The sequence below is a fragment of the Bubalus bubalis genome, chromosome 10 (assembly GCF_019923935.1).
Source record: "Bubalus bubalis isolate 160015118507 breed Murrah chromosome 10, NDDB_SH_1, whole genome shotgun sequence".
NCBI classification, from domain to species: Eukaryota; Metazoa; Chordata; class Mammalia; order Artiodactyla; family Bovidae; genus Bubalus; species Bubalus bubalis.
This window is the reverse complement of record NC_059166.1, coordinates 59,364,958-59,387,562: the sequence shown is the minus strand read 5'-3', so window position 1 is coordinate 59,387,562 and position 22,605 is coordinate 59,364,958. Positions and strand designations below refer to the sequence as shown.

General features: G+C 39.5%; 1 protein-coding gene across 3 annotated transcripts; it reads left to right on the top strand.

Annotated features, from left to right (window-relative positions):
- Positions 1 to 82: 82 nt before the first annotated feature.
- Positions 83 to 21,143, top strand: POPDC3 (popeye domain containing 3). 3 transcript variants are annotated; one of them, XM_044924353.1, is made up of 4 exons: positions 83 to 159; positions 17,793 to 18,524; positions 19,445 to 19,553; positions 20,681 to 21,143. In XM_044924353.1, the coding sequence occupies exons 2-4, from the start codon at positions 18,040 to 18,042 to the stop codon at positions 20,960 to 20,962; spliced, it is 876 nt and encodes a 291-aa protein (XP_044780288.1). In that variant the 5' UTR covers positions 83 to 159; positions 17,793 to 18,039; the 3' UTR covers positions 20,963 to 21,143. The 3 variants fall into 3 exon arrangements, with proteins under 3 accessions (XP_044780288.1, XP_006073783.1, XP_006073784.1); XM_006073721.3 differs by lacking the exon at positions 83 to 159 and adding an exon at positions 273 to 553; XM_006073722.3 differs by lacking the exon at positions 83 to 159 and adding an exon at positions 620 to 939.
- Positions 21,144 to 22,605: the final 1,462 nt, after the last annotated feature.

The window sequence follows — 22,605 nt, the reverse complement described above, 5'->3', positions numbered from 1 at the left end:
TTCTCCGCCCTCTTTACCCAAATATTCCCATCCCCATTCCAGTCACTGATCTCATTTGGTTTACAGTGGGGGTGGGATAGCGAGAGGGCAGAAGTACACTTGCTTCCCATCCAAGGAGTGAACCCCATGGTCCTCTGCCTGGCATATAGCGAACACGAGGTTCGTTTTACAACTGTAAGCTGCGTTCACTTGAGACCCATCTTTGCAAACTTTGTTCCGCCGCTCAGTCGCTAGGTTGATCAGCAGTCCGACGACTCCCTGGAGGCTGAGGCTACCCGGGCCCCGCGCCGTTCCTGCCGCCGCCACCCCGCCCTCCCCGCGGTCCCCGGGGCGCGCGCCCGTGCCCGGCCCCCGCCTGCGCCACCGCGCCGCTCCGGAACCGGGCTGCGGTCACTGAGCGCCCGTGTGCAGGGCGGGCACCGGCGCGGGGTAGCCAGGAGCGCGTGAGCCGGGCACCAGGGACTTCGCGCCGGTCGGGGGGCCCCGATGCACTCGGCTGGGAAACTTCTGCGGGCGCGAGGCCAGAGCTCTGCGTGAGACCGGGAAAGGCCAGGTAAGGAGGAGCCCGGGCGCCTGGGCCGCCACCCTTCCGCCGCCGTCTGCACCCTCACACCTTGCGGCACTGGGGCCGCTTGCCAGGTGCGGTTCTCTGTCCGGGCCCCGCTCCTGGAAGGGGATCGCGACCTGCAGACCCCCTAGCAGCGCGCTTCGCTGCCTGTGCCCCTGCTTGCACGGCGCTGCCACCTGCCTCCCGCTCTGGCCCCGCTCCGGCCAGCGGCGAGTCCGGGGTCGGCGCGGGTGCTGCTGGAGGCTGGCCCGCTGGGGTCGGCGCACCGGCCCTAGGCGCTCGGGTCCTCCGCCCACAGAGCTGAATCTTCTTCCCACATCTGCTGTTGGACCCACTCTTGCCTCGGGCAGCACCTTGGAGACCCCCAAAAGGTCGGATTTTAGAGGGAGAAAAGCTGCTTCGGGGGCCCTGACAGCCTTCGGTTGGCCTTGGGGAAGTCGGGCAGAGGCGAGAAGCTTCCCTGGGCAAAAGGTTTGAGTAGAGCAGGGTTTTCCCGTTGAGTTCGGGACCCAGAAAGCGGCCTCATCCAAGGTCACGCTGACCTGTTTACTCTATTTGGGGAATCCCCCTGGGCAAGGGGAAGGGAAGGAAAGAAAGGGAAAGACATTTGAAAACCACTAAACTACCTCCTCACCAAGATCGGGTTACAGAGATATGTATTTTGAGGGTCTGTATTTTAAGAAAAGATTAAAGGCACAGAATCAAATACAGTAATATGGCTATGGCACACACACGAAAAAATTTTTAGTCAGGAAAATTTTGCAAAAAGTGAAAAAGTTGTATATGTAAATAAGTGGGAAAGCAGAATTAGAAACCCACTTTTGAACATAACCTAATTTGATTTACTGAACTTCTGGAATGTGACAACCTTCCTTCCTGAATTTTTACTCCAATTCTTGTGGTTAGGTATTTTCAGTTTGCAAGCTTGCACGTTGCAGTTGAGTTTTATGGCAGCCTTAAAAAATTTACTGCTGTCTCTCTGATCATGCTAAAGTTTAGTGGCTATTTTCTTTTCTGTTATTTTTAATACCAGGGACTGTTGCACAAACAACTCCCTGGTGTGACAATACCGGAACTTGGCACTGTTCTTTGTGGCAACTGAAAACCAAACAAGAACTACCTGAAACAAAATATAAGCAAAATAAATACTGGATCTCTTTCCACATTTGCCAAATAAAGAGGTCTGTCTGATCCCACATGATCTTTAAGGTTCTTTCCTTCTCTGGGAGACTGGGTTTGTCTTTTGAAGAGTTTGGGATACAAATATTAAGTGAAATCTAGAATAAGATGTTATCTGCTGTACTAAAATTTTATACATATAAGCTGGGAGACATTTGATAATTGAGTTTCTTTAATCTCATCAGTTTCTCAAAATAGCTGAATCATTGTACATCCTGGGCTTCTAAATGATGACAGTCTATGCTATTAAATAAATATGTGTCAGGGGAAACCCAAACCCCATGCTTCTTATCACAAGACTAATAGGGTTGATACACTGGAGCATTCATGTCTGCTTTCTGAACAGTCCCCAGGAAAGATCAAGAATGGTTATGAAGCATTTGCTGCAGCATATGAGCATAACAACATATAAGTGACATGACAGGCAAGAAGTTTCAAAACTGCTTTGGAAAATGTCTGTGATATATTTGCAAGCCTGCAAACTGCAACTGAAATTGGTTTCTGTAATTATGGGTGTTGGTCAGCTGGGATTATTAGCTATAGAGAATAAGTAAGAATTTACAAAAGTGTATTGAATCATTAATGAGATTTTTTTTTAAAGGAAAAGAGAAAACATTCCTCTCTTTTATCTTAATAGTTAGAGGAAAATATCTTAAAGTGAAAGTTACAACAGGTTATCTTATAAATTAAATAATAACAAAAAGTTGCTGACTTAAAACTCCCATAACAACGCTGGACCCTCCTCCAGCCCAGAGAATTGAGGGATCAATTCACACAGCAACAAAGTGAGACCTTCTCATTTTGTATTTTTCAACAGAATAACCTCTAGTGACTCTCTCACACATACTGAAATTGGTGGGGGTGGAGGGATTCACGGTCTAGAAAGAAGAGCAAGCAGCTGGGCCTGTGGAAGAACTTTCATCTTTCCAAGCCTCATTTTCCACTCTGAAGAATGCTAATGATACTACTTGAGTGGCAGAGTTGTTGTGACTCCTCAGTGGGTCAGTGTAGACAAGACCCAGTGCGCGGCACATAGTGAGAACATAGCTAATCTCAGTTCTCCCTGTCTTCCTTAGTAGGTGGTTGTTTATTGACTGAACAAATTGTAGGATGAACAGTAGGTTACAGTTTTCTGCTTTTGATTTCAAAACTTCTATGTGGCAAAACCTTGATGAGTGCTGAATCTAGGTAATGGGTATATAGGCGGGTTATCATACATTATTTTCTCTATTTTGGAATATGTTAAAATTATTCATCAGAAAAAAATTAGCGTAAAGCTGAAAAAACTCATAAGATACATTTCTAGTCTAGCCTAACATTTTTAATTGGAATTATAAAAATTATTCTCTATGGACAGGAAAGAAAGCAGTTTTATAGAGGGAGTAGATGGGTGAGGAATGGCACTAGCGGGTATTCCGTGGTGATCTTTAATTTCTTGTGGAATCTTTTTTTATTTTAAAAAGATCCAAAATATATGACAGTGTTGATATTTGATAATTTTGGTTGTTGGGTTCATGGATATTTCTTCTCTGATGTCTTTGTATTTAAAAATCTTCAAATTAACATAAAATCACCTTTTAGTTTTATAAGATTAGTATAAAGAAAGCAAACAATATAGGTATATGCAAAGAAAAAAGTAGTGTCCTGCCATACAGGAATAACCTTTCTTAGCATTAAGTAAAAAATCACTCCATATGCCCTTGCATTTATACAAATAGAAGAATACAGGCATATTAATATGTAATATGCTACTTGATTACCTGTGACACATACAACATTTTAGGGTTTGTTTGTTGCTTTTGGTCTTAAATTTCTAAGAAACAACTTGGTTGCGTTTTGATTTTTAAGGCTTTAGTTTGTCTTTTAAAATATAGCATTTATTTAAAAATTCAGTATGCAACAACTGACTTTTAATGAGTTTTAAATAGCTTATTTGCATATAAAATGTATTTTTAGATTATCTTAGATCTCATAATTTGAAACTGGGCTTAAATGGTGTCAATATTTGAATTTCACTAAAATGCAAGCTCCATGAGGGCAGGGATTTGTTGAATTCTTACATATGTTAATTATTAATGTGTTCTTGTCTATTTGAAAGTTGATTATACAGTCAATTATGCTATAATGCTTATTTTGAAAACCAGCATCATTCCAATGCAACTGAAATGTTAGTAACAATTCAAGCATGATGCAAATTTTGTACTAACTTATTCAATGATTTGCTCAGTCAGAAATACCAGCTGAACACATTAAACTGCAACCAGCTAACCAAGCCCTATAGGAATATAACACACACAGACCTCAAACATTACCAGCTACCTTGGTTCACTGAGTGATATCCTGCAAGATTGTGTTTTGTTATTCTTTTGCACTTATGCATTTTTTCTATAGAAAAACACTCATTTAATATCCCAAGATATTTAAGCATCTTGATTCAAAAATGTCAAATAGTGCATACAAAAGGACAGCTTAAACACTAAAGAGAAGCTTGAGATAATCAAATATTTTGAAAGAAGAGAATATGCAGTGTTTCCTGAGTAGCAGGAGTGAGGGACTAACCCACACTGAAGATCATGACAGGAAGTACACAAAAATAAAGCCACATCTATGGCTGGAATAAGCTCAAGTACTTCCCAGTCAATAACAATGAGGCTGTAAGAAATAAAAAAAGTGGAAAGATTGTTGGCTGTCTGGATGGAGAACCAGTGAACAATTTTTCTCACAAAGAGCAAGCTCCTGTCTCTATAAACACTCAAAAAGAAATGGAATTCCTTGCAGAAATGCTCCTAGTAGCACCAGGAGTGGCTGGTTTGGTGGTTTCAAACATTGCTGACCCTGGTGTGTGATCCACCTGCTCATTAAGCTCAAAAAAAATGACAAAGGAAAGATAACAGCCAATTAGCTAGCACACATGAGCTTATTAGGTGTGTTTGCCAGGAAGGAACATGAAGTAAACATAGAAAAAGCAAGTCCATTTGCTGTATGCAGGACACTTGGAGGAGAACTAAGTGAAGGTGTCGTCCTTGGATTCCTATCAAGGAAAGACTTTCATGCATCTGTGAGTCCAGCTTCTCTTGCATCTTTCATCAGGAATCTCTGGTGAACTTACTGCATAACGTGATTGCAGCTGACTGAAAGTGAATGGCTTCCTGCTTGTGCCTTTAGCCATTTCCAGAATATGGAGAAGTCAAAAGAACTTGAAGCAGAGTATGGGGATTGTTCGTTTAAAGCAGTTAAATGATAAGCTTATGAAGGAGAGGTTTATAGCTGTTTCTTCACATTAAGAATTATAGGGCACTGAGTGACTCAACCTCCTGTCCTTCTGTTGCTCCAAAAATTGTAATTACTTTTTTTCTTTCAGTTTTACTGAAATACAGCTGACATACAGCACTGTATGACTTTAAGATGATCTGCGTAATAGTCTAATTTCCATCATAAAATGATTATTACTACATTAAGTTTAGTGAAAGTCTATCATCCCATATGGATACAAAATTAGAGAAACAGAAAAAATACTTTTTCCTTGTGATAAGAGCACTTAGGATTTTTCTTAGAAACTTTCACGTATATAACATACAGCAGTGTTAACTATTTTTATCATGTTGCCTTAATACTTATTTACCGTATAACTGGGAGTTTCTGCCTTTTGACAACCTTTCCCCAACTCCTGCCTCTGATAACCACAAATTTGACTTTTTTTTCTAAGAGTTTCTTCATTTTTGAAATATAAGTGACCTATGACACTATGTTAATTCCTGGTGCACAGCATAGTGAGTTGATATTTCTATATATCTCAAAATGACCACCATGATAAGTCTGGTTACCATCTGTCAACATACAAAGATTAATATTATATAATTGTCTTTGTATGGAAACACAAAAGACCCCTGATAACTAAAGCAATCTTGAGAAAGAAAAACAAAGCTGGAGGAATCAACCTTCCTGATTTCAGTCTATACTATAAAGCTACAGTAATCAAGACAGTATGGTACTGGCACAAAAACAAAAGTATATATCAATGGAACAAGACAGAAAGCACAGAGATAAGCTCATGCATCTATGGGCACCTTATTTTTGACAAAGGAGGCAAGAATATACAATAAAGAAAAGATAGCCTCTTCAATAAGTGGTGCTAGGAAAACTGGACAGCTGCATGTAAAAGAATAAAATTAGAACACTTACTAACACCATACACAAAAATAAATTCAAAATGGATTAAAGACCTAAATGTAAGGCCAGAAACTATAAAACTCTTAGAGGGAAACATAGGCAGAACACTCTTTGGCACAGATCTTCTTTGACCCACCTCCTAAAGTAATGAAAATAAAAACAAAAATAAATAAATGGGACCTACTTAAAAGTTTTTGCACAGCAAAGGAAACTATAAACAACATGAAAAGACAACCCTCATAATGGGAGAAAACAATAGCAAATGAAATAAAAGACAAAGGATTAATCTCCAAAATATACAACCAGCTCACGCAGCTCAATATCCGAAAAACAAATAACCCAATCAAAAAACTGGCAGAAGATCTAAACAGATATTTCTCCAAAGAAGACATACAGATGGCCAACAAACACATGAAAAGACGCGCCACATCACTCATTATTAGCCAAACGCAAATCAAAACTACAATGAGGTATATCACCTCACACCAGTCAAAATTGCCATCATCAAAAAATTTATAAGCAATAAATGTTGGAGAGGGTGGGAAGGAAAGGGAACCCTCTTGCACTTTTGGTGGGAATGTATTAATAAGTTGTTAATACAACCACTGTGGAGACTCATTAAAAACAAAAACAAAAACAGGAATAAACTACCATTTGACTCAGCAATCCAACTACTGGGCATATACCCTGAGAAAGCCATAATTTGAAAAGACACATGTATCCCAGTGTTCACTGCAGCACTATTTCCAATAGCCAGGACATGGAAGCAACCTAGATGTCCATCAACAGATGGATGGATAAAGAAGTTAGTGGTACATATACACAATGGAATATTACTTAGCCATAAAAAGAAATGCATTTGAGTCAGTTCTTGTGAGGTGAACAAACCTAGAGCCTAGAAGTAAGTCAGAAAGAGGAAGAAGACCAAAACCATATAGTAGCACATATATATGGAATCTAGAAAAATGGTGTTGATGGACCTATTTGCAGGCCAGGAATAGAGACGCAAACATAGAGAACAGACTTGCTGGACATAGTGGGGGAAGGAGAAGAGGGGATGATTTAGAGAGTAATACTGACATATATACACTACCATGTATAAAACAGATAGCTAGTGAGAAGCTTCTGTGTAGCACAGGGAGCTCAGCTTGGTGTTCTGTGATGACCTAGAGGGGTAGGATGGAGGAGTTAGGAGGGAGACTCAGGAGGGAGGTAATATATGTATACTTATGGCTAATTCACGTTGTTGGACGGCAAACACCAGCATAACATTATAAAGCAATTATCCTCCAATTTTTAAAAAAGATATTATATAATTGTCAACTATATTCCCCAGACTGTACATTTTAGACACGACTCATTTATTTTGTAACTGGAAGTTTGTACCTCTCAACCCCACTTACCTATTTCATCCTCCCACCTGAAAATTTGTAATTTCTTAAGAGAACATTTAAATTCACTGAATCTAGGACTGAAGTGAGAAAAGAATGCTGTGATTTGCTCCAGTAAGTCCAGATATTTAGATTCAAACTGTACGTGAAGCAGTTAAGTCATGAGGGTTAAGACAGCAGAGCCTTGGCATCCACCTGCCTGAGAGTGAGTCTGGGTTCTATCAGTATTGTATCCTTAAGCAACCTAGACTTTAGATATCTCATCTGTAGAATGGGGAGATAAATTTGCCTACTTCAAAAAGTTGTGAGGATTAAGTGACATAGCGTTTTAGGGCTCTTAGACATGTGCCTGGCACATAGTAAGTGTTCAGTAAATATTAGGTGCTGATAGTAACAGCGTTGGTAGTACCACTAGTGGTAATAGTATGTGAGGATTAAGAAGATGCCACATAGTTACTTCATTAATTCCCATTGCTCAACTCATCTAAATTTGGTGGAGTCACAATTCAAATTACGTAGCTATTTGTTTTGAGTTTCTATGGGCTTTTTTTTTTTTTTTTAGTATTATTCTCTGGATGTGTTTGAAACATCAAGTATTTGCCATACATGTATGGCTCAATTTTGCAAAGAATTGATCCAGCTAAACGTTAACCAAGGAAACATGGTATTCCAGGAATTTTGGAGATTGGTATATGAATGACATATGGGCTTCCCTGGTGGCTCAGCGGTAAAGAATTTGCCTGCTAATGAGGGAGACGCAGGTTTGATCCCTGGGTTGGGAAGATCCCCTGGAGAAGAAAGTGACAACCCACTCCAGTATTCTTGCCTGGGAAATCCCATGGACAGAGGAGCCTGGCAGGCTACAGTCCATGGGGTCACAAAAGAGTCACACATGACTTAAGCTCGCCAGGCTCCTTTGTCCATGGGATTTCTCAGGCAAGAATACTGGAGTGGGTTGCCATTTCCTTCTCCAGAGGATCTTCCCGACCCAGGGATCAAACCCTGGTTATCTGCATTGCAGGCAGATTCTTTACCATCTCAGCCACCAGGGACCCCAAACAACAACATATGAATGACATAAGCATTCTAGAAGTTGCCCACATGTACAGATGCTTAATAGTGTTGGGGCCACTGGACTCCATGAAAGGAAAACCTATAAAGTGGTACAGTTAATTTAAATATAATTCCCAGGGCCACTTATCCTGTCTTGTTTTCCAGATATGATTAAAGACCTGTTATTACTTGATTTTCCTAATAGAAATCTCACAAGGATTGTCTTCTTCTCCATAGACCTGTATTTCAAGTCCATCGTAAAATGTAGTTATTACCTTAGTGAAAAGCCTCAGTTATAGTGGATATTCATAAGTGTGTATATTCATTTTCTATTGCTTTGTAACAAATTACCACAAACTTAGTGGCTTAAAACAATACAAATTTACTATCTCACAGTTTTTGTGAGTCAGAAGTCTAGGCATAGCTAGAATGGATCCTCAGCTCAGGGTTTCACAAGCTTGCAATTCAGGTTATCAACTAGACTGCACTCCTCATTTGAAGTCTAGGATCCTCTCCCAAAATTTCCAGGTAATTGGCAGAATTCAGCTCCTTGTGGTTGAAGGACTGAGGTCCCCATTATTCTGGTAACTTTTGGTTGGGTACTTCTTTCAGCTCACAGAGACTGCCTGCAGTTCCTTGCCTAGTGGCCCCCACAGGCAGTTCACAGCATGGTGTTGCTTTTTTCTAGGCTAGTAAGAATATGTTTGTCTAATTTCCAGTCCTATAGTGGAGTCTTACATGGCTTAACATAATCACAGACATGACTATTCCAGCCCCATTGGCCAGAACATGTTACCTAATCAAGGTACCCTCTATGCCATGCCTTTCACATGGGAATGCCATTCAATGGGAAGACTCAAGGAAAGGGGATTTCAGGACCTGTGTATGAGCAGGGGAGGAATCTTAGAATTCTCCCTACCGCCATATGTGATAAAGTGAGAAACCAAACATGGCTAGAAATAATCAAATGTGGCTTTAGCTGAGACAAGAGAATCAGAGAAGCCTGGCATAGCTTGTGGGCAGGTTCTCTAATTTCCTCGAGTCTCAAGTGAAGCCAAGCTTTCATTGGTATAAAAAGTCAAAGGCATATTCCAGCCTGGGAGCCTAGTGGTGCATGAAGAGACTTAGGTATTATGTGAAAACCCCCCAACGCTTGTGTGGATCTTCTGGAATCTAGAAGGCCACAATCCAATCTCCAGCATAAAATTTATGAGACTGTCTACCTGAGATCAGAAGATGAAATGAGAAAATGAGCCCATGTAATATAATTGCTTAAGAAAGTAGGATTCTTCCTAAGGCAAAAGAAAAAAGTACTGTTTTCCCTGGTAGAATAAAGGAGCCAAGAGCTCGGTGGGGTTGGCCATCTCTATAGGCAGGAGCCAGATGGTGACACATGGATGCCTTGGATAACATCTGACTGACTGTAGCATATGAACACTGTAGCCAAAGTCATTTACATTTACATCAACTCTCTGCTCTTAATCTTAGATAATTCTTCCATATTTATACATTTATATACTATACATATGCACTGTTTGTACAGCATCATGCCAAGTCTTGGCATGATGAAGAAATTAATTTCTTCTTTCCTGTTGCTTGAGAGGCTCTAGACTAGCACTGTCCAAAAGAAATATAATGCAACCATATGCATAATTTAAAATTCTCTAGTAGCAACATTAACAAATAAGAAATGGGTGAAATTAACTTTAATAATATGTTTAATTTAACCCAGTATTTCCAAAACATTATCATTTCAACACACAACCAATAAAGAAATTATTAATGACATATTCCATATCTTTGTACTGTCTCTGAAATCCATTGAGATCAATGCATCTTACCTCAGACCAGTCACATTTCAGGGGCTCAGTGGTCACGTGTGGCTGATGGCTCCTGCAGTGGCCAGCACAACCCTAGGATTCTAAGGTCATGGGCATTTAACTTCAACTCTCATTTCTCTTTGTACTCACTTTCTAGATAATCTCATCAGCTCCAATCCTTATTCAGTGTTGTCCTGTGTCGTTTAGGACAACTGTTAAATATGCCTCCATCCTGCACCTTATCTTCTGCTGTGAACTCTGTTGCTAGACCAGGTGCATCAGGTTAAACATGACTCAAAGTGAGTCCCCTGCCCCCAAACTTCCTCTGATTTCTTTCCAAGCTTCAGGATCTCTTATAACTCCAACGTGTCTTCATCCCTTCTCTGTTCTTCTGTCTCAGCAGAGACACATCTTCCTTTCATTTCTTCTTCATGGTTAATATAATATATGCTTTTCTTTCTTCCTTTGTCCAACACCTAACCCATTGATTCAGGTATCAGTCATATCTCACTTGGGCTTCCTGGCTATTAACCTGCTTGTTCCAAAACTGTATTCTAAACATTGTTTTTCTACCTGAACACTATTTATATCATATATATATAAATGACCAATTAATAAAGCCAATATTTAAAAATATATGCACTATCTACATTAGATTCTTTAAAATATTACTTAAATATGTACCCCAACTGAAAGAATAAACAAATAATGATGCTTTAAAAAGGAAAACAGACGCTTCCCTACTGGTCTAGTGGTTAAGACTCTGAGCTCCTGATGCTGGGGACCCAGGTTTGATCCCTGGTCAGGGAACTAGAACCCACATGCTTCAACTAAAGATTTCACATGCCTCAACTAAAAAAGATCCTGCATGCCACAACTAAGACCCGGTACAGCTAAATAAATACATACTTTAAAAAAATTAAACAGAAAATATATATTATGTTCAATATAATATACAATGGAAGCCATGTAGACAGATAGTAAAGGCCATAAAAATTCAGAGCCTAGAAAGTGCACTTCAGCCACCATGTTAAGGAAAGGCTGATGCAGAACATGCACAAACCTTGATGTGTGAGGAAGAAAATGCCTCCTGACCTGAGCAAGCATGGAAGTGAGAAACACAAGAGAAAATGTGCCTTTCCAGCCCCTGAAAAATAAGGATTAAAATCCAGATCCTTTACTCTATAGATTGTTGTAGTGTCTCTTACCCCATTCCCCTAAAAGTTCTTAACCCTGGTTGCACAACAAAATCAATGGGAAGTCTGTGGAAAAAATGCCAGTGCCTGGGTCCCCCTACAGTCTGTAAATAATTAAACAATTTCCAGAGCAGGGCCCCAGTCACAAACCTGGGGTGAAGATGTGCAGTCATAATTCAGTTCTGCCCCTCTGCTCTATATTTTGACTTGGGCTAGGAATAACTTTGAATTCCATATCATAGAGAGTGGTATTATTTTAGACCTGAAAGGAGCTGCACATTATTTGTCCAAATCTTTCATTTTATCAATGAGGAAATAGGTCTGGGAAGATTAAAATCTCATGCTGTGGGACTTCCTTGATGTTACGGTGGTTAAGAATCCGCCTGCCAGTGCAGGGGACACATGTTCGATCCCTGGTCTGGGAGGATCCCACATGCCGCAGGACAACTAAGTTTGTACGCCACAACTACTAAGACCACACACCTAGAGCCCGTGCTCCACAGCAAGAGAAGCCACCGCAACAAGAAGCCCATGGGCCACAGCTAGAGAAAGCTCAGCACAGACAATAAATAAACTAATCACATGCTGTTTAGGGATACAGCTAAGACTGGCACCCTTCTCTTAAGTAGTAATACCAACTGGACAGACCAGACAGAAGAATGGTAGACCCAACGCTGGCACTACAGCTATGGACAGACAAGGATCAGAGGACATCACATGGAGTAACCAGCCTGGAAGGACACCCAGCTGGCAGCCAGGGATGGACAAAGCTGAGGCTCTTTAAGTAAGAATAATCCAGGAACCCTTAAGGAACAAGATGAAATAATGGCTCTCAAACCGAATGGATACATGTATATGTATGGCTGAGTTCCCTTTGCTGTCCATCTGAAACTATCAAAACATTGTTAATCAGCTATACCCCAATACAAAATAGAAAGTTTAAAAAAAAATCAGCTGAGAGCCTATTAGAAATGCATCTGTCTGGATCCTTCCCTGGCTCAGTTATTCTGGGGTGGGGCCAGGGAAGGGGCATTTTAACAGGTCCCTGGGTGATTCCCATTGTTACTGGCTTCCAGAGACTGGTTTCTTTACTCAAGGATAGGTTAGTTCTGGGTGGATACCTACCAGCCGTAGGTGGGCAGGATACAACATAGGGAAGAATAAGACAGATCACTCCTGCAGAAATAAGTTTAGAATTTACAACATAAGGATGGTTTGTCTTCTATTGAAATCCTCTAAAGAAAGCTTTTAAAATCTATATCTTCAAATGGCTCAGCTCTGTAGCAAACAAGCAACAAGTACAGCAATGCCATTTCTCTGTTATTTAAAAATCTGCTCAATAAAAAAAAAAAAAAAAACTGAATCAAAAAATGGGCAGAAGACCTAAACAGACATTTCTTCAAAGATGAGCTGGCCATACAGATGGCCAACAAACACATAAAAAGATGCTCAATATCTTTAATTATTAGAGAAATGCAAATCAAAACTACAATGAAATATCAATTCACACCTGTCCAAATGGCCAACATCACAAAATCTACAAACAATAAATGCTGGAGAGGGTATAGAGAAAAGGGAATGTTCTTGCACTGTTGATAAAAATGTATTAATAAACTGGTAGAACTCCAGTTTCTAGTGTTTCATAGTGTTCTCCACTATGGAGAACAGTATGGAGGTTTCTTAAAAACAAAAAAGAGAACTTCCATGTGATCCAACAATTCTACTACTGGGAATATACCCAGAGAAAACTTTAATTCAAAGAAACATGCACCCCAATGTTCATTGCAGCACTATTTACAATAGCCAGGATATGGGGAACAACCTAAATGTCCATCAACAGAGGAATGGATAAAGATGTGGTACGTACATACAATGGAATACTATTCAGCCATAAAAAGGAATGAAACTGGGTCATTTGCAGATACATGGATAGGCCTAGAGACTGTCATACAGAGTAAAGTAAGTCAGAATGAGAAAAACTATTAACACATATATGTGGAATCTGTCGTTACAAAGCAGAAATAGAGATACAGATGCAGAAAACAAATGTATAGACCCCAAAGGAGGGAGGGGGTACAATGAATTGGGAGATTGGGATTGACATATATACACTACTGTGTATAAAATAGATTACTAATGAGACCCTACTGTATAGCACAAGGAACTCTACCCAGTGCTCTATGGTGATCTAAATGGGAAGGAAATCCAGAAAAAGAGGAACTATATGTATACATATAGCTGATTCCTCTTCCTGATACCGGGAAAAGTTGAGGGCAGAGGAGAAGAGGGTGTCAGAGGATGAGATGATTGCATGGCATCACCAATGCAATGAACATGAACTGGGGCAAGCTTCAGGAGATGGTGAGAGACAGGAAGGCCTGGCGTGCTGCAGTCAATGGGGTCGCAAAGAGTTGGACATGACTGGGCAACTGAACAACAATATAGCGGATTCACTTTGCTGTACAGAAGAAACTAACACAACATTGTAAAACAACTATACTCCAATAAAAATTAAAAAATAACAAGATAAGTGCTCCCAAAAGACTGAAAAATTAAAAGAACAAAATCTGCTAAGAATTTTTAATATAGATTTTCTCATTTGGATGTTCCAGTACCCTTAAGTAGACACAATAGGTGACATTACCTCTGCTTTACTGATGAATAAATATGTCTAAGTTCATCTAAGTAGCAAGGAGGAAACGAAAGTCTACATTTTCTAAATCCTGGTACTGTGGAAGCAGAATGATATGGTTTAGACAGTGGGTTTCAGAGTCAGACAGACCTGGATGGAATCTTAGTTCCAATATGAACAGTGTGGTGACCGTGTACAATTTACTTCCTTCTCTGAGTTTCAATCTTCTCATCTGTGGGATGGAGATAATAGTACCTTCCTCATGGGGTTGTTGTGCAGATTAAATAATTTTTTTAATGTCTGGTACATAGTTGCTGAGTAAGTATACATACTTAAAGGTTTAAGTAGAGAAAATTATCTTCTCCATATGGAACACATACCAAAGCCGGGATATGATTCCAATTAATAAGGATAATATTGATAGAATTTTGATCTTCTAGGTTGCCTAGCAACCACAACTAACATAATACCACAAGCTACCAGAGTTGTTTTAATGAAATCAGGAATTCAGCTGCTCTTAAGGAACTGAACATTGTAAGAAGACAGAAGGATTCTCCTATGAATTTGGAGTTGTGCCGGACATCTTAAACAACCCCTCAGTCAAGAAATCCTCCACTTCTGTTCCCCTAGGCGACATCTGTTAGAACATCTGTTGTCCTGGATAGAGTGAGGATGGAAAAGCCCGAGAGGACTTGTTCCTCTGTATCAGTGTGTTCAATCCACATTCCCTTAGTGCCAAGGGTCTGAAATACAAAAACATTTGTCTTTGCCCTTTAATAATTTTGGAATCAAGAAGAGGAAATGAGTCAGTGTTGAACAGTAATACAGCAGATTATTTCATGAGTGGCTTTCTATGTCTATGTCCCTGGTGGTATTCTAAGCATAATGGACTGAACTGGACAAGCAGATATAGCCTGTCTCAAATATCCACTGTTAGGATTATTATTTTCCTGGCAAACCATCCTGGCAGATTATTCAACTGGTCTCCCAACACATTAAATCAGATCTGCAGCCTTGAAAGACACACTGCCTGCTGGGAAGAGCGTGAAGCTGAGCGGAAGAGGACTTGAGCTTCCAGCTTTGTGACTTACTGTGACTTTTACCTGAAGCAAGTTACTTAACCTGCCTTGGGCTTCACCTTTCTCATTTGTAAGCTGAGCATGATGGTTTAGATACTGCCTCGCTCATGGCAGTAAGTGTGATGCTGTGAGATAATAAATGTACACGTTCTGAACCCATAACTGCCATTTCAAGTTAGTCTTCATCACTGTGCCACCCAATTTATATCACATTTAGTTGAGCACCCTTGTGTCTGCCTTTACATTTCCGTATTCCTTTGAACTCAGGCTCTGACGATGTAAAGAGTAAAAAGGGGAAAAGCTTGGAAATATTTTATTTGCATTTTTTCTCCATCATTTGTATTCCCATGTGTTAACTTCTTTTGCAGGGAAGATCAACTACGTAAGAAATCCATTGTGCTCCTTTGGCATTCCAGCATTTATTTACCCCAAAACATGACTTCAGGCCTACAGGCTTTGACATAGGCAGCTGGTTGATGAGTCGTGTTCAGCATTCATACAGGGCTGCTGGCACATGGCAGAGGAACACTCGGGCTTGTCACCTGCCCCTGTCAGTTCTTCTTCTAATAAAGTACATCTGTTTTGGTGATTGAATAAAAACACACCAAGTGGAGAAAGCCTGGGTGTGGAGTAATCTAATCAGGGCAAGTCAGCACTCTTTGTTGAGTGATACAGGATCAAGGGTAGGAAGGTGGTTTGGTAGCAGCTTACTGAAACAGAAGCTGACTGGAAAGGGCCAGAAACAAAGTTCCTCATATAATTATAATGGGTCACACTCCAGGAATGCAGGTAGCCCAGTATATTATTCCCCAAGTCAAGAGTTTAAGGGGTAAGATTCCAATAAACTCCCTTTTGAATTACCACAAACATAATGCTAAATTTCACATTAGCATCATTTTAGCAATTTGTTGAGGATTTTACATTTCCAGGAGGTTCAAATCCAAGTTCAGAGCTCCACTGGTAGTGCTTTTTAATATTGCTTTTGTGGCTATTTGCTTGGCATCTTGAGGCATTAACTTAAAATACTTGAGTTTTAAAAGTAAAACAGCAGGGAGACTGACATTTGTGGTCTGCATGTCACACTTCTCAACTGCTCATTGTATTTTTAAAAAATGTTTCTTTGTTGTGAATATGCAGTGATATGTGACTTTGGGTTTTGTTTAAAGAAGAGAAGGGAAACATGTTCAGAGTGTCAGTCGGCCTTGAGTCTCACCCCTCACAGAGGGATGGGTGGAGTGATAATTAGAGGGATGCAGAATGTTTGCATTTAAAAGCAGCATAAGTAGAAATAATACGGTTGTAAGTTATAGTTCTGTGTTATTTTTTCTTGTTTTAATGATTCACCTGGTGATGTTCTTAAAGTCATTCCTTGCTGAGAAGAGAATCACTATCCAGGATGAAAAACCAGGAACTTGAGCAGTATCAGCTTCTTTATTTTCATCTCTAGTTCTGTTGGTAGTAAAATGCTGTTCCTTTTTTTATTTCAGCTAAGTCATTTTCACCTCTGTAGGTACTTTTTTTCTATAAGACTAGATCTATGTTATTTGGTATTTTATTACCAGGTGTTCTGGAAAAAATCTATCTCAAAATAAAAACAATATAGCACACAAGTTCAAGGTTCTTGAATGTTATCTTGGTTTCAAAAAAATCAATCCAATGAATGCTTCATATTGAAACCATTCATTGTTAAGAAACTTGGTGATAAATGATATCTATCCTACAACTCTGTCATCATTGTTAAATCTCTCCTGAATAAGATCACATATTAGCATTTTTACCATATGGCTGAAAGGGTAGAGAATATATGTGGGGAGGAACTAGTTGCTAACATTTTTGACCATCTGGCAAATAAATGTGTAAGTTGCAGGAACTTTAATATTATTTATTTAGTTATATAGATGCAACCGTTAGCCTGAAAGAGCCTCTTATACAGTAAAGGAGAACTGAATTTATATTTCTCAAATAATTTTGATCTAATTAAACATTTTCACAGTCTACCATGTACTTTTAAAACCTGACTCCTAATGGTGTGTTTCTTACATTTATTGATTAGGGCTCCTTACGGTGACTATTTTAAAAACTCTCTCACGAGAGACCTCATGATTGGATCTGGCATGCAGGCTTACGTGCTGAAGTTCTGCTCTGCCATCAACCACTGTGTGGCCTAGGATAAATTAGTCTCTCTGAGCCTCAAATTCTTCATTTGTAAAGAGTGAATAACATATTGTCAAACAATATCTCTAAAAGGGCGGGCCATGGAAGACGTGAATTGATGCATCAGAATCATGTGGGGAGCTTGTTCAAAGTACCAACACTGAGGCCCCACCCTTAGAGATTTCTGACTCAGTATATCCGGAAACAGTCTATAAATCTGCATTTTTAGTCACTATCATGAAAGATTCTGAGGTGCACTGAATTACTGTTATAGAAACCAGCTGATTATAGCACTTAGCTTTCTTGAAAAATACATAGTTAGCTAATTGTAACAAATACTAAAATTTCTGTAAATTATTTATAATTAAGCCTAACTTGAAAATATGCATTTTTTCTATCCTAGAAATGTAATACTTTCAGTATTTGTGCTGAATATATTTTAACTTCATAGAAAGTAGGATGTCAACTTGAATAAGTAAAATGCTGGTGATTCATTAAATACACTTCTCAATTCTGTTTAATTAGAATCCTGTTTTTATTTCTTACATAGGCAACAACAACATATTTGTCAGCTAGAACTAAATTAGAAGCCCAGATGAACTTAAGGATGCTAGCATGGGATTCTTAGTTTTTCAAGATCCACAAACACCAAACCCGTAATCACCCGAGCGCCAGTGTCCGGGCTTTCTCTGGTTTTGTGAAGACTCAACTCTGATGATGGAAAAGCAAAGGACTTAATTATTTGCTTTGATATTATTTAATATCAACTGAAAAGTGAACCAGACAGTACTACAGCCATGGAAGGAAATTCAAGTTTATGGAAGAACCTAATCGATGAACACCCTGTCTGCACCATCTGGAAGCAGGAGGCTGAAGGAGCCATCTATCATCTAGCCAGTATTTTATTTGTAGTAGGTTTCATGGGTGGCAGTGGATTCTTCGGGCTCCTTTACGTCTTCAGTTTGCTGGGATTGGGTTTTCTCTGTTCTGCTGTCTGGGCCTGGGTAGATGTCTGTGCAGCCGACATATTTTCCTGGAATTTTATATTGTTTGTCATCTGCTTCATACGGTTTGTTCACATTGCCTATCAAGTTCACAGCATAACCTTTGCCCGAGAATTTCAGCTGTTGTACAGCTCCCTCTTCCAGCCTCTGGGGACCTCTTTGCCTGACTTCAGAACTATTGCTATGAGCTCAGAAGTGGTTACTCTGGAAAAGGAGCACTGTTATGCCATGCAGGGGAAAACCTCCATTGACAAACTCTCCCTGCTTGTCTCAGGAAGGTTTGTACTCTTGGCACTTGCGTGTCTTTCCGCTTTATTACTTACTAGCTTTTGTTTCTTTTCTTCCTATCTCAACATAGCATAGTCCTCAGCAGCATTTAGTACTCTGAGGCATGAGAAAACCCTCGACGCATGAGTCATTTACATAGGCATGTAGAATACATGGTACCATTTACTTGAAGGAGGATATAATTTAGTCTTAATATTTCTTTGTAGAAATCAAAGGTATGAATTGGTTTGTCTGGATATGCTATTTGTTTCTAAACTAATCACTTAGAGTCAAGAAAAAGATGATGCCAGTTTGACTGAATAGAATACTTATAGTTATTTAGCATACAAAGTATTTGAAACATTCTATTAGGGCATTCTTTTAAGTAACAGAGAACATTTAAATTTTATAATGATCACTTTTTTCCAGCAATTTCTAGCAAATGCCCACTTGCTCAAAGGGGGAGTGTACTATATATAAAATTTGAAAAAAAAAGTTTGGGGGAGAAATAGGAATGTGATTATTCATGTTTTTTAAAAGGTTAAATATTTAGTTTACAGAGGTATTTCCATTGGTACGTCTTTATGTTCTTCAGAGTTCTACTTAATTTAAAATCTGACTGAGTGCATTGAAACTTGTAATTGTAATATATTATACACACCTAAATGGGCACATATCAATGTACAGTTTGATGAATTTTCTGATGAATTTCACCCACTGTTCCAGAATCCTAACTATGGGAGGAACAGCAGTACATAAATTTTACAGGAGATTTTTGTCACTTATTATAATGTATGAATTTAATATTTTGCCCTTCAAGATTTTAAAAGCCAAAAGAATCATCAGAGATCAGAAATACTGCTCCCTGCCCTTGTCACCAATTTAGTTCTTTCTCCTTCCCTCCTGACTGATCTCCTTTGTGTCTGGGTAGGATCAGAGTGACAGTTGATGGCGAATTTCTGCATTACATTTTCCCCTTCCAGTTCCTGGATTCTCCTGAATGGGACTCACTGAAACCCACAGAGGAAGGCACTTTTCAGGTAAGGGATAACTGGACCACACTGGGAACACTGCCTCTTTCAACCAGATAAACGCTGCCTGTTTAAAAACAAGCAAACAGAGCGGCAGATGACATAGGAGTAATTTATACTTAACTTTGGAATGTACTTGGTAGCATGCATGTCTTCCCCATTCGGCTTGAGTCTTACTGATTAATGTCACTTTATAGGTCCAGCAACAAGGAGAAGATTGGGTATCCCAAAGGACAGAAAGAAGTCTGTGATAAATATGCTTAAATTTTCTTTTGCTTAACTGAGTACATGGGCATTAAAATATAATTAACTGATATTTGACTCTAAACACTGCCACCTGTCACAGTTTAGAAAAACACCAAGAATGAAAATCTGTCCTTATGACAAAATAAGTGACTTCTAAAATTCAAAATGTGATGAATTTCAGTTGTTTTCTAGCAACAAAATGCTAAACAAAATTTCATTACTATGCTGCCATATCTGGTAGTATTGAAAGATAATCCTTTTGGTAGGTTCTATTATGGCATTTGTTTTCCTCTGGTTAATACATATACATGTGTGTATACATGTGTGTTTTATATATATAGAATCATACACATATGTAGATTAGGTTAATTATATTCAGTACTACAGAAAATGGATTAGGGTTAAATGTCCACAGTCTTCTGGAGAAGGAAATGGCAACCCACTCCAGTGTTCTTGCCTGGAGAATCCCAGGGACAGGGGAGCCTGGTGGGCTGCCATCTATGGGGTTGCAGAGTCGGACACGACTGAAGCGACTTAGCAGCAGCAGCAGCAGTCCACAGTCTTCAGGACTGACATGGAAATATTTCCCCAACATTAGCCAACTTTATTATTTTTTAATATCAAGTGGCTCTCACTTCAATAAAATGCAAAATATAGATATCTAAATTTAGAAACAGATGAACTGGAGATGGGCACAACACTGTGATTATTCATGTTATAAATTACATACATAGTAATAAATTTTGTACTTTCGCTATGTTTTACGATATATTGTGGGTTTTAACATTAAAATCAGCATGAGAAATTCATTTAAAATTTGGGGCCAAAAAAAAGGGCAGGCCATTTCTTGCTTCCTAATCTTGCTTATGTGTGGTCTTATGTTTTTTTAGGTAACCCTCACAGCAGAAACTGATTGTCGATATGTGTCTTGGAGGAGAAAGAAATTGTACTTGCTCTTGGCTCAACATCGTTATATCTCCCGCCTGTTTTCGGTTTTAATTGGCAGTGATATTGCAGATAAACTCTATGCCTTGAATGACAGGGTATACATAGGAAAAAGATACCATTATGATATTCGGTTACCCAACTTCCTTCAAATGTCAAGTCCTGAAATGTCCAAGTCATCCCTGACAGAACATTTTCAGAATTCCAGACGATATTGTGATAAATGATATCGAAGTCTCAAGTTTTATAATTATAAAAGACTCTCTTCATCATTCCCCAAATGAAATAGCAAAATACAGCAAATTGAGCTCACTAATATTTTTATAAATCCAACTCAGAGGCAAGATGCCATTGCCAATTGTTTTATTCATCTTAACTTGTACATTGTGAATAAATTTTACAATTTTTTTTTCTGTATTTCTCATTGGAATATATGGAGGGGGTGAAAAAACTGTGGGCAATTTTGTCCTTTGCTGTACCAGAACCGGGAGAGTGAAATTTTGCATTCTCAAGTTTTAGGGAAATCTGCTGCTGTGCCCTACTGAGTTAGGTGCCACTTCTCAAGAAGCAGCCAGTAAGTACTCTCAGCAGGAGAGTGGGTAGCTACTTCCACATCAGTGCTGCCAGAATTTTGCTACAACCTCTGATGAAAGCAACATGTGTTACTGTGGGGTAGGCAGCAATTATTTATTTTAAATGTGAAGTTATTTAACATGAGTAGAAAGGGGAAGAAATGTTTGCATCTCTTGAGATGATAGTATGCCAATCTTAAAAACTATTTTATTACGACAAATAATTTATCAGCTTAATCATGACTAACATATGTTAAACAGAGGCATTTCATGAAAAGCTGCATACTAATTACTGAGTAAAAAGAATACTTGTGAATCAATAGTAAAAATGTAGCACAGAATCTCAATTTTACATGTTCAGTTCTTAGGGCAAGAGGTGTGGTCTGACTGGATGGTGAGGGACTCCTACTGAAAGCTTTACCCACCACCAGGCGCAGGCAGGTGGTCAACCTTCTAGCCATTACTTCAGCTCTGTAAAGAGACGGATCTGATCCCTATTTGGAAAATTGGTTTTCTGGAGCTCACATGCAAGCCGTGTTCTTTGGTAGAGACATACAGCATCCTACAGCTAGGAAGTGTATATTGAGTACCTACTGTGGACTTCCCTGGTAGCTTGGATGGTAAAGAATCTGCCTTCAGTGCAACAGACCCAGGTTTGATCCCTGGATTGGGAAGATCCCTAGAGAAGGGAATGGCAACCCACTCCAGTATTCTTGCCTGGAAAATGGACAGGAGAGCCTGGTGGGCTACAGTCCATGGTACCGCAAAGAGTTGGACACGACTGAGCAACTAGTACACTGTTGCTCCAGGTGCTGACCTGGACACTAGGAATATTTCAGGTAACAGAGATCCTATCACTCACAGAGCTCACATTCAGGAGGTGAAGGAGACAGAAAATAAATCAGAAACACCTAGAGACAGAAAGAAATAGTACTGTAGAGAAAGATAAACCAGAGAAGGTGCCTGGGACGGGGCACTGCAATTTTAACGGTAGTCAAGGAAGGCCCGAGAGAGAAAGGCGATGTTTGAGCAAAGACCTGAAGGAGGCAAACAAATGATGCATGCGGCTATTTGGGTAAACAGCAGTCTGGGCCGAAGGAAAGCACATGAGGTCTTTAGGCAAGAGCAGGAGCAGCTAGGAGGCCGGTGTGGCTAGAGCAGAAGGATTGCAAGGGAGAGGGCACAGAGGTCAATCGTGGGGCCTAATTAATTCATGGTAAGAACTTTGACTTTTACTTTGAGAATGACCAGAAGCCACTGGAGAGTTTTAAATAGAAGAGTGATGTGATCTGCCCTAC

Excerpts from the sequence above, each read along its gene's own strand:
- POPDC3 (XM_044924353.1), top strand. The coding sequence starts at position 18,040 with ATGGAAGGAAATTCAAGTTTATGGAAGAACCTAATCGATGAACACCCT. Across the intron at positions 18,525-19,444 it reads TCCCTGCTTGTCTCAGGAAG|GATCAGAGTGACAGTTGATG; the intron begins GTTTGTACTCTT and ends GTGTCTGGGTAG. Across the intron at positions 19,554-20,680 it reads CAGAGGAAGGCACTTTTCAG|GTAACCCTCACAGCAGAAAC; the intron begins GTAAGGGATAAC and ends ATGTTTTTTTAG.